The sequence below is a fragment of the Pseudorasbora parva genome, chromosome 24, assembly GCF_024679245.1.
Source record: "Pseudorasbora parva isolate DD20220531a chromosome 24, ASM2467924v1, whole genome shotgun sequence".
Lineage (NCBI taxonomy): Eukaryota > Metazoa > Chordata > Actinopteri > Cypriniformes > Gobionidae > Pseudorasbora > Pseudorasbora parva.
Window position 1 is genome coordinate 20,082,976 of NC_090195.1, and position 19,518 is coordinate 20,102,493.

Consider the following 19,518-nt stretch of genomic DNA (forward strand, 5'->3'; position numbering starts at 1 on the left):
GGATCAAAACTATATACAGTTGCAAGAAAAAGTATATGAACCGCTTGCAGAATCTTTGAAAATGTGAATAATTTGAACAAAATTAAAGAGATTATACAAAATGCGTTGTTTTATTGAGTGCTGTCCTGAATAAATGGTAAATGGACTGCATTTATATATGGCCATCCAAAGCGCTTTACATATTGCCTCACATTCACCCATTCATTCATACACCGACAGCGGTGTTAGCCATGCAAGGCGCCATCCAGCTCATCGGGAGCAGCTGGGGTTAGGTGTCTGCTCATGGACACCTCGACACTTGGTCAGGTGGAACCGGGGATCGAACCACCAACCTTCCGGTTTGTAGACAACCTACAGGAACCCCTGAGCCACTGCCGCCCAAATAAGATATTTTACATAGAATTTTTTTCTTATATAGTCCACAAGACAAAAAAAAAAACATTGCTAAATTTACTAAAATGACCCATACGAAAGTGTATAAACCATTGATTCTCAATACTGAGTGTCGTTTCCTGGATGATCTACAGATTTTTTTTTCTTTTTACTTTTCTTGTGATGGTTGTTCTAGAGCCCCTTGTTTGTCCTGAGCAGTTAAACTGCCCAATGTTCTTCAGAAAAGTCCTCAAGGTCCTGCACATTCTTGAGTTTTCCAGCATCTTTTGCATATTTGAACCCTCTCCAACAATGACTGTATGATTTTGAGATCCATCTTTTCACACCGATGACAATTGAGGGACTATTAAAAAAGGGTCAAACAATCACTGATCCTCCAGAAAGAAACACGATACATTAAAAGGGTTCTTTTGAACAGGATGACGATGTTTAAATTGTTCTTTTTTTCTTTAAATATCAGTTTTTTTCATTTAGTACTGCCCTTCAGAAGCAACAGAAGATACTTACATGTTTCCCGGAAGACAAATTAAATACAATTTACCTTGATCTTCAAATTCAATAAGTTTTCAAACCCCTGGCTCTTAATGCATCGTGTTTCCTTCTGGAGCATCAGTGAACGTTTGAACCTTTTTTAATAGTTGTGTTTAAATCCCTCAATTGTCCTCAATGTGAAAAGATGGTCTCAAAATCATACAGTCACTGCTGGAGAGGGTTCAAATATGCAAAAGATGCTGGAAACCAGACAAATGTTCAGAACCTGGAGGGTTTTTCTGAAGAATATTGAGCAGTTTAGCTGCTCAGAATAAACAAGGGACTCAAGAACAACCATCACAAAAAAATCAACACTATCCAGGAAACGACATACAGTATTGAGAATCAATGGTTCATAAACTTTTGAACGTGGTCATTTTAATAAATGCAGCTATTTTTTTGTCTTGTGGACTATAAATATTTTTTTTTTATGTAAAATATTTTATTTAGGACAGCACTAGAAAAATGCATTTTGTATGATCTCTCTTATTTAGTAAAAAAATATTCACATTTTCACTTAATCTGCAAGCGGTTCACATACTTTTTCTTGCACCTGTATGTATATATTATAACATATTATGACACATAATACTGTAATATTGTGTTCGTCTTTTTGCTAGAATGATTGTTTTATCCTTTTTTCCCGTACAGTTTTCCGTTAGCAGAAGCCTAAGATCATAATAGATCAACTAAAATCATATTTATGTAGGGGTATTTAGGGGTAAAAATGTTGACCTTAAATATACTTACTTTTCCAGATGATAATTAATCACAGTACATTAAGTATACAGTACATGGACAATTGTTTTGTATTGTGTTATATTTAAATATGTAAATGAGGAATTATATAATTAAATATGCACACATCTGCATACACTGTTTATATATATATGGAAGAGATTTTGGATATCTTTCAGCACTGAAAATAAAATGTTATTTAAATCAGATGACTGATATATGAACAAGCCACTCTTTAGAATATAGATTGGAATAAAACAGGAAATTCTGGTGTACGTAAGGGCTGCCGAAGTAGAAATTTCTGACTCAAAATCATTTTGAGAAAACTTAAATGTATTGTAATGAAAATCTACAGTATAGGTACAAAATATATAAACTGTAATAAAATTAATACTTAATGTGTATTTTGGATGTTTTTTGGCCTATGCTGCCTGTTATCAGTCAGTTTAGTGATTTGTTTTACAAATTATGAAATCTTTTTTTATTTTTATTTTTATTTTTGTAGATATTAAGGTCAAGCTAACAAGACACATATTAAATGACCTACATGTTTTGAATGAAACATAAATAAAGCAAGATGTTAAACTGATTATCAAAGTAATAGGTCCTATTTTACATTTTCTTCCTCTTTGCTGTTGAGTGAATGGATATTAGATAACAAATAGGCTCAGAATGTCTTTCATAACCTCAAAGACTGTTCTCTGAATCTTGGCCCGCCGTGGGTTTGCAGTTAGTGCTTTTGGTTAAACTACAAAGAAACGGTCAGTGAACTGTGCTGTTTGGCTTTGGACCTACAGTTCCTTCCTGTTCATGGAAATGTTGTCTCTGAAATGTGTTTTTGGTACACAAAAATGTGGATGTCTTGAAATGCCTGAAAGCACAGCTCCATATTAATGAAAATGTGTTCCACCTGAGAAAAGGAAGGCTAGACACACAGAGTATTTCAAGAATTTAATTAAATCTACTGGACATTTCTGCTCTCAATACAAACACACACCAGTAGGTCTACAGAAAAGGAAGTCTGCTAAGTTTAGCGTTGACTGAAAAAACTTTTTCATCATCCAGAGTTAATTAGGAAAACATTCAAATGAGACTTACAAAAGACTTGCAAAGAGTGCCAAAAGTGTGATGTGGCTGAGGCGTATTGTTTCGTATTGTGGATCAATGCCGACCTCTGCTGGCTAAGTATAAAACTGTTCATTTAATAAAACTGACGGTAGAAGAATCACAATAGTGAGAACTTTTTTCTTCGTATTTTTTTATTTTTGTTTGAGTTGAGTGAGATATCAGACAGACAGACAGACAGACAGACAGACAGACAGACAGATAGACAGATAGACAGATAGATAGATAGATAGATAGATAGATAGATAGATAGATAGATAGATAGATAGATAGATAGATAGATAGATAGATAGATAGATAGATAGATAGATAGATAGATAGATAGATAGATAGATAGATGTGATTCCATGCATTTAAAGAATTGTATTTTCTTAAAAAATAAAAAAAGTTGATGAGACCAATTTAAACACGAAATATGATATCCAGTGTGATAGCCGTTAGCATTTTTAGCATTTATTATTTTAACATAATAAATAAATATTAAATAACATATAAATAAATCAAATGCTTTTAGACTCTGAAACTTAATGTAATAACTTTTTTATTGTCAGTGTGCGAACAACTTGTATCGAAATTGATATTAAAAAAATTAAACCTTACCCGATGTCCTAGATTGTCTATGAAAACCTGTAGAAAACTGATTTTATGTAAAGGGACGTTTTTGCCTGTAAAATCACAAAAACATGGCGTCTACACACGCCCCCGAGAGCCTCTTCCATTAAATAACACATAAAAAGTAACATTAAGGATAATTGAAAAATTAAACTTTCCGTACTGTAATGTCAACGTGTCATGCTAAGAAAATTTGTTATTTGGTCTCATGGTCAGATAGTCCATAAAATATAGCTACGCTAGCCTACCAAAATATGAGAGTTCAATTTGAATGACCTCATCTGTCTGAATTGCAGAGCTGGTGCAGACATATTCACATCTCTAGGATCAGATGATTTCTTAACTGCTGTTTTCTCACCGCTGCCGTGTTTATTCTGTTATTGAGACTCTAAAGGGGAACGCGTAGCACATTGCATCTTCGCTTAAACGTCGCTCTCAGCAGCTCGGATGGCGTATGGGTGTTCGTTAAAACTATATCGCTGCAAAGATATTTCCAACTGTTTTTTTTGCTTCTAAGCTAAGAACGATTTTTTTTAAAAAGTATAATGAGGACTTGTTCAGCCACTTCTGTGCACGAGTACAAGTTGCGGGCTGTAGTTCACTTATCGGCCACCGGTGGCGCCAATTACTTTTTATTTACTAAGGTCCCCTGGTTGAGAACTACAGTCTCATGTGCACAGAAAGCTGTCACACACCACATTTTGAATGTGTATTGCACTCTATTCCACTCTGACATTCCAGTGCCATTCTTTAGGCCAATGATGCATTGTAGCACCAGGTAGAAGACGATGACAAATCACAGGGGTTTATGAAGTCATGAGTTTTAGCAGTCAGATAATGCTTTCCTCATTGTAAGCTCAGTGAACCCCAGAGCACTCATCCTAGCAGCGGCAGAGAACGTGAGAGCCGTTTCTGAGCTGTCCTTGCCTGACAAAGTGCTTCATCTCCTGCGAGACTCCCTCAAGGGACCCGTTCAGTGTTCTGGGAAACTAATGGCTCGACAGCTGCAGTCCTCCACAAGCGTGATGAAAAGTCAGCTTCCTCTTCAAACTACACACTTTCCAATGACCGCTGCGCACATGGGCACAACACAAGCTTGCACTATTTGGGATCAACAATTTGTAAAATAATGGATTTTAAGTTGTGCATTTTATATCCGTATAAAGTGAAAAGTCTGCAAGTGCTGAGTTTGAACGAGGTCAGGCGGTTTACATGCAAAAGAGAAAAATCAAGCATCTGCATAATAGGAATTTAAACAGGTATTTTATGTATTAAAGGGTTACTTCAGAGATTAGCATATGGCTTTGTATCAGTAGAAACCCTAGAGTATATTCAAATGATTGTGCTTTCCCCCCTCATATCCCCCTGAGACGAGAGATTTCTGCATTTTATTTCTGGAAAAATACCTCCCGTGACGCAAATTGACGATATTTGCCCAGAGGCTAAAGACTACAGCCAGCAGAGGGAGCCATTTCCACATGTTTTTAACCCGCGCATGGGGGATGGGAGATCACACTCACAGCACAGCATGCAGCTGGAGGCATTCATTTAAAAGGATGCTAAGCAATGTAAGTGTTTTAACTTATCAAATTAATTTCAATGAAAGTTGAGCTTCCAAAGGCATGAACTGAAAACGCGTTGTGAATGTATGCCGCGAATGTGGTCGCGATTACCTCAGCTCTCATCATGAGAGCTCATCAACTCATTTATGACATTAAATGTAATCTGACTCCTGCAGCGTTAGTGCTGTGAGACTCACGCAGCAACTCGATCGTTATATTGAACAGACGCGTTCAGTATTTAATTGTAGTGTCTTCTCCAACCCAGTCACAGTAATCCAGTAGTGGTGGCTTTGGGAATGGCCTCACAGGGCAGCGAAGCATTCTGGGAATTCTAGTCTTTCAACCCTATGAGACAAAAATACATTTTCTGTATTTTCTCAGTCTAGAAGGCACCAAATTCAAAAATAATTTCACATTTCTACTGCATTGACGACCCAGTTTAAATACAGATTCATCTTCCCAGCGCTGAAGTACCCCTTTAAGAAACTTGTGGGCTTTTTGCCATTTAAAGGTGGGGTAAGTGTTATTTCAAAACCGTTTTACAAAATGGACTCGGGCTGAGTGCAATAACAAACTTGTGGCCAATCAGCAGGTAAGGGGCGTGTCTACTAATGATGGTGAGAAGAGAGGCTCAGTCATTATTCAAAACACACGACAAACAGGACAGACATTAGCTGAGAACTAATATATGCTGGCTTTTGTTTGCTCGTGTGTCACATTTGCTTGTTTGTTCATTTGCGATCGTAATGTCACTCAACTCACCGATGATAAACACCGGTTCATTTCCACACCGTATGGAGCATCTAAATCTCCTAACTGTCAGTTTCAAGCGTCAGCTCACAAAATGTGCCTGACAAGTAAGATAATATAACTTATAACACCTAATATATGTTTGTATCTTCTTTTCATGATCTTTATAACCCTAATATGGTCATAATTGTAATACGTTAGCTGGAGTGTTGTGCTCGTGTACTATCAAGTTGTTGATGAGAACTGTTTGTGTTTTTGTGATCTCTATAACTTTCTAATCTGGTTAGTCTCTCTAACTCTCTCTACTTTCTAACCAATTGTTAGTTGGACTGTCGTGCTTGTGTACTATCGAGTTGTTCATGAGAAAGGTTTGTGTTTTTGTTATGGAAGGGGTGACTTTTTTATTGAATATTCGACCTGGATTAGTAACACACAGATTCTGCCATAGGCGTTGCCTGGGTTGGGCGGAGCTATCAAAATAGGGACGAGACCCTTTTGGGGGTAGGGCGTTTGTTTTGGTGATTTAAAATAACAACAATGGTACCAGAAAGGACTTACCACACCTTTAATTAGCCAACAAGTACATTCCTCAAAGTATTTCTACTAAGTGACAAATTACCGTTTATGTGTATACATATAAACGGTAATGTAACCTATGTAGGGTACACATAACCTATGTATTTCTCCAAACTGAATCACAGCGTCCATTGATGTAGCTATACCGATGAACAAATGGTTCAACATGTTTAAGGAGATCCACTTGATCAACAGGCGTGTCAACAGTGATATAAATGACTGGTACATACTGTAAAAAGATTATTATGCATCAAGGGTGTTGAAGTAGCTTACAATCATTGGGCATCATTCATGAAACTTTCGTAAATATTTGAGCAAATTCTGAGTAGGCCTAATTTGCGTGTAAAATGGACCTTTACGAAAACTCTCCTCCAGATTCGTATAGACCACGGAGTCGGTAGTTAAACATGTGTATATGAATGGATTCCAAATGCTCATTCATAACTAGCATAATCCCCGCCCATGAGTTACATCTAAATGATGTGACCAGGAACGCTGTGGAATCTTCTGGAATTATTTCTCAAGTTTGGCTCCAGTATTTTGCATAAAATGATAAAGAGACTAACTGGCCATATGACAAGCAATAAATATTCAATTACCGTGTGTCCAGTAAAGCATTTTTAGCCAGCTAAAAAACGCCTTGTGCTCTTCTGAAAAAGGCCAGCTGGTGGCGCTTAAGCGACAACCTCCCGAGCCAATACCGAAGAAATGTAAACTGCAATTGCTCAACTGGCCACTAGGGACAGGCTCCAGGAGGGAGCAGAATCTCATTGAGCCCCAACTTTACAGCAGAAAAAAACATGTTTACAGCCTGGTACAAGTTGTGGTTTTGGTCTATAAGGCTAATTTTGACCTTCATGACATCTGTGAGGGGGATGAATTTTTTTATAACTCATTTGTTTACATTATATAAAGCCTTAAAGGGTTAGTTCACCCAAAAATGAAATTGATGTCATTAATGACTCACCCTAATGTCGTTCCACAACCGTAAGACCTCTGTTCATCATCGGAACACAGTTAAAGATATTTTATATTTTAGTCCCAGAGCTTATGCAGTTAATTCCCACTTTACTGTCCATGTCCAAAAAGGGAATAAAAACATAATCAAAGTAGTCCATATGTGACATCAGTTGGTTGATTAGAATCTCTTGAAGCATCGAAAATACATTTTGGTCCAAAAATATCAAAAACTATTAATTTATTCAGCATTGTCTTCTCTTCTGCGTTCTTCCAAAAAGATTCAAACGGTATGAATCGATCAATGATTCGGGTCGCCAATGTCACGTGATTTCAGCAGTTCAAATCGCGTCAAACAGCCAAACTGCTGAAATCACGTGACATTGGCGACCCACAGCATTGATCGATTCACTGATTCATTAAACGTTTAAATCTTTTTGGAGACACGGAAGAGAGGACAATTCTGAATAAATTTATAGTTTTTGATATTTTTGGATCAAAATGTATTTTCGATGCTTCAAGAGATTCTAATCAACTAACTGATGTCACATATGGACTACTTTGATGATGTTTTTGCACAACTTAAAATGATGTGGTTACTTTGAGTGGCAGGTGGATAGCCATTTCACCTAAGCTCCGCCCACATCCCGCCTCTTTGCCCATTTTCTGTTATCTGGGAGTGACACGCGATGACGCACTCGAAAGAAGTCTCTACTTTACACTTCAGAATGGTTATCGGAATCCTATCGGTGATGTCACGGATACTATACGTCCATATTTTTTTTACAGTTTGTGCTTGAAAGCGTGTTGCAAGGGCAGCGTTTTTCCAGTTGAGATACTTTGGTTACTATGATTCAGAATATCCATGGCAGTAATGTGTTACTATTTTAAAGAATTTTACTAAATATAAAAAAGCAGTAAAAAGCAGCATTAACTTCTCCATTATTGTTGTTCAGTCGGTGTATAAGTGGGTTGATTGGTCGGTGTACTCTTGCAATATTATTATGGTAGGCCTACATAGTGCATCAAAATGCAGTCATCAGTTTGCCTAAATTGGAGAACATTCAAATGTTTTAACGCACCATTTAGCAGGTGAAGGCCTACATTTCTTTCATACCAACTAACATTTAAAAAATGCGAATCCAAAAATTTACGTCAGAGAGGCTTTACGAACTATTTACACAAATTCGTTCTGCTCGTGTTTCATGAATGAGGCCCATTGGGCGACTCATTTCGGCTATATTGTAAAGCAAAGAAAAAAGAAAAAACAAACCCAGATATCACAATCATAAATAAACCTACACATACCTTGGGCCTATTTTCTGTTCTATTCCTTCTGTAGCCTTATACATACATATTGCTGTTTAGTGAAAAATAAAACTCAAACAAAATGTAGCAAATACCACAGGTTGAAAATATCCTGTCAAATTTTGATTTGTAAAAGTCTGCTGCAGGGTGGTTTAAAAAATTACATGCGCTTTAAAACAATAAAACATATTTTCTGTGCTTCTGGTCATGCAGTTTGTTTCTGTTTTTCTTCTTCTTTAAAAGTTAGTTAATACGTACAGACAGCAAAATAATCAAACACAAAGTAAAATCTGCTCTCATTTGCTAGATGGACATGACGTAATCACACTATAGAGACATTATTGTGTGAAATGACCTCGCTCTTCAACTTCAGGTTATGTCTCACATGCATTTGTGTTCATTGCATAATGTCCATTGATGTAAGTTCAAAGGAAGTGCATGAGTACAGACAGTAGAGAGAGGGGGGGATAAAAGACAGAAAGGTGCCAGATGTTTATGCTGTTGCTCCACATAGTCTGACCGCTGCTGAAATGTCTTTGGTGTCTTCTGATCGTGCCGAGACCACAAAAGGCCACGTCTGTGGAAAAACAATGAACAAGTCAGCCACATATTGCTGGTAAAATGCAGATGCAGATTTATTTACATTACATATTACAGCAACAGAAAAAAGTGTTGTATACAACCCCAATTCCAGAAAAGTTGGGGCATTTCGTAAAATGTAATAAAATTAAGAATCATTGATTTATTCCCTTTAACCTTTATTTAACTGACAAAAGTACAAAGAATCCAGTGTTTTTACTGGAAATCTTTTTTCTTTTCTTTTTTGTATTTTGTAATATAAAAACATTTTGATGGCTGCACCACTCCAAAAAAAAGTTGGGAAATAGGCAAAATAAAAGTGAAAAGATTACAGAATATCCCAGTCCACAATGAGAAGGTGAGCTGGTAGGTGAGTCTCAGTCTTAGCAAACCAACATGGGTCACGACTCATCACTTTGTGCTAAATTTAACAATTTAACATTTCTAAATGCAAGATTGCAAAGTATTTAGGTCTTTCACTATCTACACCATACATAATATTGTGAAAAGATTCAGGGAATCCAGAGAAATCTGCCTGAATCTGCCGCTGCATCAAGGAATGCCACTTAAATCTCTGTTACGCAAGGGGAAAGCTATATACATCAGTTCAATGCAGAGTTCTTTGGGCCCCAGCTCTTCTCAGAAGGTCAAAAACAGAGGAACTGTGTGCTGTGGACAGATGAGTGCACGTTTCAGCTTGTTTTTGGGGAAAACTGATTTCAAGTTCTCAGTCCTAAAGACAAAAACAAACATCTGTCATATGGGAGTGTATCAGTGCAAACAGCATGGACGACTTGCATGTGAGGATCCCATTGGCGTGGAGATGTATCATCAAGATGACATCTTTCCTGGGAAGCAAAACAACTGCAAGCCTCATTCTACAACAGAATGGTTTATTAGACACTGTATAGTGTATACCATAGAGTGGATGTGCTTGACCTGCCAGATCTCTCTTATTGAAAATGTTTTGCCCATCATGACCTCAACATGACTGTTGAGCAGATGTCTTGTTTCAGACTAAATTGGGAAAACAAAACTGCAACAATTAGTATCCTCAATTCCCAAATTATAAAAAGTATTATGACAGTCATAAACATTTCTCATACAGTCACAACGTTTTGGGAGAGTGTAGCAGCCATTAAATCAAAATTAGTGAAAGTTGGTGTCATTAAAAACATCGGAAATCTTTTCTTTGTGCTTTCGTCAGTTAAAAAAGGGAAACGAGAATTAACAAATCACAAAATATTGATTTTGTTGCATTTTACAAAATGTCCCAGTTTTTCTGGAATTGGGTTTGAATGTACATACCCACACTGATATTTAATATATGTACTGTTACTGTAAGCAATATGCAAAATAAAAGGGTATGAATTATTTATATGTATGTATGTATGTATGTATGTATGTATGTATGTATGTATGTATGTATGTATGTATGTATGTATGTATGTATGTATGTATGTATGTATGTATGTATGTATGTATGTATGTATGTATGTATGTATGTATGAATGTATGTTTGTTTGTATGTTGTTATATTATTATTATTATTATTATTATTATTATTATTATTATTATTATTATTATTATTATTATTATTATTATTATTATTATTTAATGCATAATAATTAAATTATGTAATTAATAATACTTTTTTAAAATTATTTAAGAATACTTTTTATATATACTTAAATGTAATCAATATATATATATATATATATATATATATATATATATATATATATATATATATATATATATATATATATATATATATATATATATATATATATATATATATTAACTTACATAATACAGCAGATGTACTGTTACTATGATAAATAAAATGTATGAATTATTTGTATTTGTTTATTTTTAATATTTATTTTAATATTATATAATTCATATTTTATGAAACAATAAAATACTATGCATTAAATAATTTATTTTATATTATTTATTGTAAATATTAATATTATTTTTTTATATTTAAGCATCTTTTTATATTTATGTAAATATTATATTATTGATATTTAATACAGTATTATAAAAATACTATACACACGTTTATATTTAATACTGCATACTGTATGTACTGTTAATCAAGCAATGTAAAATATGAAGTAAATTATTAAGTAATTTACTATATAGTAATCATTAAGTTATTATTACATTATCATTACATATGTATTTATGATTATGACTAATTTATGCTTATTTATACATTATATTACTGATATTTAATATATCATAATACAAATTAAAACAGAACTTTACAAAATTATATAATATTATGGTTTAAAAAAATTCTTAAGGGTGTATATGTTTTATATTTTTATATATTGTAATCCAGATTATATCCAAGTAATACTGAACAATACAACTTCTCAACCAGATGGAAGTGTATAACATCTAGTCATAAACTTAAACAACACTCACTCATACCAAGTTTACAGGATGCACAAAGCTGTTCTGGTATCTGTCCTCTTGTAAGAGCTGTCTGAGGTGAGATATATAGCTGGATGCCAGACGGAGTGTGTCCAGCTTTGAGAGTTTGGTGTCTGCCGGTACCCAAGGCAGGCTGGTCTTCAGCCGAGAGAAAGCTTTACTCAGAACTCTCATGCGTGCCCTCTCTCTGGCATTCGCTGCGTTTCTCTGAGACTGTCTGCCATCCTTTGCCATCTTCATTTGCTGCTTGTTGCTGGCACCAGCTCGAGGTGGTTTGGTCTTTGGTTTCAAACTGTCATTGATACTAAACTCGTCTTCCGAGCCTTCCAGAGAACGAGTGTCCATGTGAGTGATTGACAGCTCCTGGAGGTCTTCAGGATCACTCACCGAACCCGTGGACATCACGACCGCACCTGCTTAAGAGCAAAGAAAAAAAAAAAAAACTGATGTCCTGCGTTTCGATAGTGTGATATTCAGCGCCCTTCCTTTAGATTCAAAGCAACAGGTGCTGCCTTGCTTTCAAATCTCTGTAAAAGAAGCCCAGGGAAAAGGCACACATCAAAACAAGGTCATTATTTAATCACCATTCAACTTCATTCAGCATCTCCTGAATGTAAATGTGGACCAAGCAGACCGTATCTTCTGCCCCTTCTCACTGGGCATCTCAGAGCTTGTCCTGTGGTGTACCAAGCACATTTAAGGTTTGGGGTTTGGCCGGGTCATTCTGGATCAGGCATTTCTCCTCCCCTTTTCCCCATCTAACTTTTGGCAAGACTGTTTGACACAGCGACACTGATATGAACCCATGTAATGTGCCATGAACTAACTCCATTAGTTGTTTAACCACACCACATTAAACTGCTTAATTATTATATAAGTATATACTATTACAAATAATAACAAATAACAATAATTAAATAATAAATAATATGTGATGTGCATGTATATCTTTGTAATCAAGATGTATTAAATTATTTATTTGAATTAGTATTTGCTTTTAACTAAATAAAAATTGATTTTAATATAAAAAAATATTTAATACATATTATTTGTATGAACATTATAGATACAAGTAAAGTAATACAAGTAATATATTAAATGTATAAAGCACACACACACACACACACACACACACACACACACACACACACACACACACACACACACACACACACACACACACACACACACATTCAATATTTATTTTATATTGAATTCTTGTTTTATTTATTTAAACTAAACGTTATTTCATACATTTTGATTACAGACGTATATATATATATATATATATATATATATATATATATATATATATATATATATATATATATATATATATATATATATATATATATATATATATATATATAATTATGATTATTAGTTATTTACATTATTTAATATTTAGTACATATTAATAAAATAAATTGACTATATATATTTAAAGTAAATGAAAATAATACACTAATTTTGATAATACTGATCAAGTGAACCCATCAAATAAAATCATTGTTGTTGTTATTATCTATCTATCTATCTATCTATCTATCTATCTATCTATCTATCTATCTATCTATCTATCTATCTATCTATCTATCTATCTATCTATCTATCTATCTATCTATCTATCTATCTATCTATCTATCTATCTATCTATCTATCTATCTATCTATCTATCTATCTATCTATCTATCTATCTATCTCTCTCTGTCTGTCTGTCTGTCTGTCTATCTATCTACAGATTTATTAAAGAATAATAAATATTTGAATCCAATAAAAACCTGCCCCAATGTAACCCAAAGCAGCCTAGCGATTCCTCAAATAAATATTTCAGTGAAAATATTGTGCAAAACTTTAGTTTCTTATTTCTTCAGTTCAGTGGTCACCCACTGTCCACTTTAATGCTTTTTCCCACATGCTCTTAAGCAAATAGAAATGTCTGAAAGGCTTATCAAACGTTCTTAATCCACTGGCCATTTCACAGAGATATTGGGTTTCTGCTTGGTTAGAACGCTCTCACACACGCTCGATGCACATTGGCCACAGCTGTCAGCACTTTGCATTACATCTGCAGGACGGGGGGCAATCACTGGGACCCTGTGGGTAAAGGAAAAACACACATGTTGACATTCTTCACATGATCACACTGTGCTCTCATTTGTCTCTCCTATCATACAGAAACATGTAACCATGAGGTGCGTGGCAGAGGATCCAAATACACATGCCTGGCAAATTATAAATGATTTTTATTTAATTTTTCTTGGCAGATGTCTGTTCAGCTGTTAAGGAAACATTGTATGACTGCCTCTTCAGTGTAACTGTTTTTATGGCCTGTCCATTCATATAGAACTGGCGGTTAAATAACACATCAAAGGAGGACATATTTTGTAATATGGCTGTTTATAAATTAATCTATTTTAATTATAGAAGGTATGATTAAGAACATGTAGGATATACATGAATATGATGACTTTTAGTTTGGCCATTTTGAACACAATATGCCCTTATATAAGTGATAACATCTTTAGCCACAATAGATTATACATTATCTGTATTAATTACACAATACATGCAAAAATGTGTCCGTATATCTCTGCATCTTTTATATGACCATACATGAAGAGCGAAGTCTCCTGAACCATAAAACTAAATTTCCCACAGCTGAAAATTTCTCAGCATCTCACAATATCTCTCAGTAAACTCGATATATGAGTTTTCATTCCAGCCTAATGAGTGTGAAATTAAGATTTTATATTACAGTGGTCACCCTCAGCCAACAATTATCCAAAAGCATAGCTGACTTGCATGCTCCATTTTTGCAAAGGGTTGTTGCCAAGTGTAGACAGCTTCGGAATAACCTACAATAAACAGTTTGTGCTTCTTGCTCTGTGGAATTTTAAATATTCATTCTTTCTGTAAGGACCTGTACACAAAACGCCTTTTGTGCAATTTCAATTGTTTTTCAAATGGTAGACTTGCTGTTAGACGGACGTCTTTAACCACTGTGCCGTGTCTCAGTGCTTTTTTAGCCTCTTGCGCATCAGCACTGTGTTTTTAAGATGCTCAAGTAAAAAAAAAAAAGTGTGGCCCATCTTTCTTACATTTGAAATTTTATTTGAATTTCCACATGTGAATTTCCACTTGAACATTGTTCAACAAACCGTTCCAGCCTATTACTGGAAAGTGATTTTGGAAAGGCCCGATATTGTCTGGCTATCACCAGACCAAGCTCAATTTAAGATTGAACATTGGTCTGGGGAGTCTGCTCTGTATTTTCTACTGCACAAGAGGCGGGATCGACGAGCATTATTCAAATGACTCTTTACGCAATTGGATAGTCCTTCAACCAATCAGACCACAAGAGGCGTGTTCACAGACAACGACCCGTCGTTGAAAAGTGTAACAGAAACAGTAGAAATTAATGTGCAGGTTTCCAGACTGAGTTGCAGGGTGAAGTGAAATTGCCGGCATATCTGCCTGGTAGACTTCGATAGACAAAATCGAAGAATGAGCAACATAATTTTGAACAAAATACGGCAGAACTATATAGGTCTGTTTGGAGTTCGTTTGGACTTTATCGTTAGTGGGCATTCCCATTAAGGGCCATTCACACTGAGCACAATTAAGAGATCCGATAATGCTCTTAAATCGCAATCAGTGTGTCATTTTTTTTCCCCCTAGCACCCTGCGATGAAACGGGCTGTCCAATTAGATCACACCTAGAGCGATTGCTGTTGCACAAAAGGGTTAAAGGGTTAGTTTACCCAAAAATGAAATTCTGTCATTAATTACTTACCCTAATTTCGTCCGACACCCGTAAGACCTTTGTTTATCTTTGGAACACAAATGAAGATATTTTTGTTGAAATCCGATGGCTCAGACAGGCCTTCATTGACTCCAATGTCATTTCCTCTCTCAAGACCCATAAACAGCACTAAAGACGTCGTTACAAAGTCCATCTCACTACAGTGGTTCTACAATAATTTTACGAAGCGACAGGAATAGTTGTTGTGCGCAAAAAAACTAAATAACGACTTACAGTTTGGGCTGTTTCCACTAAATTCCAGAAATTAGTGGAAAAAAGAAGTTTGTCTGTGTCATGTTGTATGCAGGATTTATTCAAATGGGTCTGAAGGGATGACCCCCCTTTTTTCCGCTTCCCCCCTGATAAAAATCAAAAAGCGCCACATTTTTTTTTTGGGGGGGGGGGGGGGGGGGTTATAACAGCTTAACCAACATATACTTACATGTTTATAACTTTTAGCAGTGTTTTATGTAACTTTAAAGGGTTTCCTGTAAAATGACACCAACATTTTGAACCTAGACCACTGTATGTGTGTATGGGAGGCTTTTCAATTTGGGTAGGCCAAATCCAGGCGGAAATGGCACCAGAGTAATCTAGTGTAAATACATTACTTTGTGTAAAACAAATGCCAAAGTGATGCATATCTCCAGAAAGTAGAGACTCTAAGCTTTCAAATGATACCACATACGACATCATAGCTCCTCCACAGACATTTAACATGGAAAGTATATAACATCAAGTATATGACGTCCCTGTACAGGGTCCTCGGAGTTTAAGTAGATATCCTACAATATACTACAGTTGAGTATGTTTCAAAAACACGGGCAATATAATCATGACAAATTATCACAGTTAGAAAAAGGCAAGCTTTGTTTCTGAATCGACAATCCAGGCTCAAATCCTACAATTCACAGCGTGAGCATGAAGCTCAACTTACATGTGAATGAATTGGAAATGCTTGCTGTGCTCCGTGCCATTGGATAGAATTGACACACCATTTTTCAAATAGCAATTCGCATGAGAGCAAAAAAGTTCCCCATGCATGTACATTTCGCTCATGTCAAAGATGTGTTGACTAACGGAAACCTGCTTGGTTTAAAAGTGATATTTGTGAGTGCAGTGCTTCATACATTGCTACACTATTGATGGACAACCCAATTTTGTACACCCAATTTCGGTGTGGTCACACAAACATTTTCAATAGTGTAGAGATGTATGAAACGCAGATCACACAGCAGTCACTTTCACGTGACTAACCCATTGTGAAATTTGCATGAATGCCTTTTTCAGCGTCACTCAAAATTCACAGTTGCATGAATTCAAACTTGGGAAATTTAGCCCTTGGAAATTTTCAGAACAATGGTAAATGTGGTCGCATTTTTGGCCTAATCCTGATTTCGTAGCAATTAAAAAAAATCTGTGAAGGTTTCACTATGAGAAACGTTCAGCCCAATGGTGGAAAAAAAGCACATGATTTTTTTTTTTTTAAACGATAAGAATGTCTATAAATCTAGATGCATATTGCATAAGGTAGCAAAGTTCTATTTTCTTCCAGGATGAGCAGGATTTCTCACGTATCATAGCACAGGAATGTTCTTTATCCAAGCACACATTCTCATGATTTTTTTCGGTCTAGACTCTAGCATGTCTAAACTGTTTTACATGAAAACATTAGTTCATCCGATGTTATCCTGTTGCTCTGCTTGCTTTGATTTCAACTAAATAATAACTGTCTCTTTGAGGGAAACTGCAGGATCAAGATGCATAGTAGTCTAAACAAACAAATGTCAGTATGTAAATCAGCAACAAAGGCACCTTTCATTGCATTTTAACACTAAGCTCTACTTTAAACAACTGTGTAAGCACATCTTTCCCAAGCTTCCACATAGGGACTAATTACATGGGAACAATGCGGCCCACGTTGTTTTGGGTCAAAGCTAACATGAGAAATGTGCAGTTGTCTGTCGGTAAGCGTGTTAAGGGTCGTATTGTGGGCAGTGGGTATTTTCCTTCTTTCTCTCCCTCTGTTGTGTGTGAATGAGTAAGCGGGACAGGTGCAGGACTATGACATCAGCTATGCGCTCTCCTCCCCTGGTTCCCATGGTCACCACGCTCTCACAGCTGCAGTGTAAAACAAATGGCATGTAACAGCATCAAAACGGCCATTAGGAAAATCAATACGCCCCCATTTTAGTGAAGCCTCCCCCTGCATTGAATCAAGCACATTTAATTGAATGATAGAAGTGGCTGAAAAGTGAACTATCCATTTGCTCTCATGGCCAGCCAGACTTTGATGGGGTGAGTCTCGTGAAACCTGTCCAAGAAAATGCAGATACTATAATATTCCCTTTATCTGTTTTTATTATACATTTAAAATGCAATGCGCAACAATCTTTGCTTTATTAAGGTAATGCTAAAATAGTTTACTTAAAGGGTTAGCTCACCCAAAAAGGAAATTTATATAATTAATGACTCAGCCTAATGTCGTTCAATACCCATAAGACCTCCGTTCATCTTCAGAACACAGTTTAAGATATTTTATATTTATTCAGAGAGCGTATGCAAGTGTATGCACACTATACTGTCCATATCCAGAAAGGGAATAAAAACATCATCAAAGTAGTCCATATGTGACATCAGTTAGTTAATTAGAATCTCTTGAAGCATCGGAGATACATTTTGGTCCAAAAATAGCAAAAACTACGACTTTATTCAGCATTGTCTTCTCTTCCAGGTTTGTTCTCAATCCTCAAATAAACCACTATCATTCCAATATACTCCAGGGTTTCTACTGATACAAAGCCATATGCTAATCGCTGAAGCCACACAATGGCATGGTGTTAGGGGGAGAAGTTGATGGGCTGAAGGGAACTGAAGGCCACCAGCAGAGGCAGTGCTGAATAATGCAGTGGAGTTGGGAGCGGGAGATAGGGGAGTTAAATTCATCTAAAAAAAGGGCGCAGAATGGCAGGACTAGTGATGACAATGAAAGTTCAGAAGGTACAGGGAAGGGCAGGGCACGGTGGGAAGCAATACCTATATTTCCCAGTCTATCAAGCACTTGTCAGTGTCCGGCTCCACCAATGTCCCATCTGTCATGGATGTTGCAAGCTCACACACCTGGTCACTCACTTCGGGGCACAGTCTCTGGCGGAAGTGACTGCAGCCACAGGCTCAGGGTCTGTGATGGGTGTAAACTCCCTGTCTGCGGTGGGCTCTGGCTGCGTGGAGGGCTCTGACTCTGCAGTGGCTGTACCAGATGTTATCAGCTCGGGGTAGTCTTTCCATGCTACCTCCTTCATATCAGGTATGTCACAAGGGTAGTGTAAATTTAGCACATTTATTTCAACATCTCATCATGAAAGTCCATTCATTTCAGCAGTTCGAAGTGAATATTCTAATAATGGAAGTCCAGCACAGGTTAGGGCAAGAACCTGTTCGGCTTGAGCCATAATAATTTTTGGTCCGGTATTCTGTAGTGGTTTAAGTCCAGGGTTAGGGTTAGTATTAAACATAAGCCAACTACTCAAAACAGTGTGCCATGCACAAACAGACAAAGAATGAGAAAAGGCAAGGAACTTAATTACACACAGGCTGAGTCAGAAATTTCCCCCTATTCTCTTAAATAGCAATTACGAGTGTACAACTGTTGTACGCTCAAAGGCTAGATAATACCCACAATGCACTGCGAGAGTCACGTGCCGAATGAATTCCAGCAGACAGTCACTACCAGAAGATTGTGAATCATCCATCCATTTTCCAATGTCCGATGTGGCTACAGCGTAACAGCATACAGGTATAATTTCCTTTTTAATTGATTATTAAATTGTTTAATTATGGTTTATACATAGTTTCAATGACAGAGTGCAATATACATATTTCAATCTTACTACCGTAGGTGCCAGTTTGGCAAGTTTCAAATGATTATTAATTGGCAAGCACAAACTATGCAAACGCAGCAGCCCTTCAGGCGCACTCAGTGTCCGAATCCTCTCCCTCGCTCCCTCAAGTGAACTATATCAGTGGACTAATGTAGGGAAGAGTGAATGAGGGTATAGGGGCAATTTTGGACACAGCCATGGTGATTATGAACAGCTGTGACTAATAAATGAATATCCAGGGTAACTGATTATG

The 19,518-nt window shown here is 36.3% G+C and overlaps 1 protein-coding gene across 1 annotated transcript; it reads right to left on the bottom strand.

Annotated features, from left to right (window-relative positions):
- Nucleotides 1–9,045: 9,045 nt before the first annotated feature.
- On the bottom strand, nt 9,046–12,051 carry LOC137064154 (transcription factor 21). Its single transcript, XM_067435483.1, has 2 exons — nt 11,577–12,051; nt 9,046–9,129 (listed from the first exon to the last, which is right to left on the bottom strand). The coding sequence occupies exons 1-2, from the start codon at nt 11,979–11,981 to the stop codon at nt 9,046–9,048; spliced, it is 489 nt and encodes a 162-aa protein (XP_067291584.1). The 5' UTR covers nt 11,982–12,051.
- Between the last annotated feature and the right edge of the window lie 7,467 nt (nt 12,052–19,518).

What these genes read in the sequence shown, in the direction of transcription:
- LOC137064154 (XM_067435483.1), bottom strand. Translation starts at nt 11,981, where the DNA reads ATGTCCACGGGTTCGGTGAGTGATCCTGAAGACCTCCAGGAGCTGTCA. An exon ending in TTGTGCATCCTGTAAACTTG is followed by an intron (nt 9,130 to 11,576) that starts GTATGAGTGAGT and finishes GTTTTTCCACAG; the next exon opens with ACGTGGCCTTTTGTGGTCTC.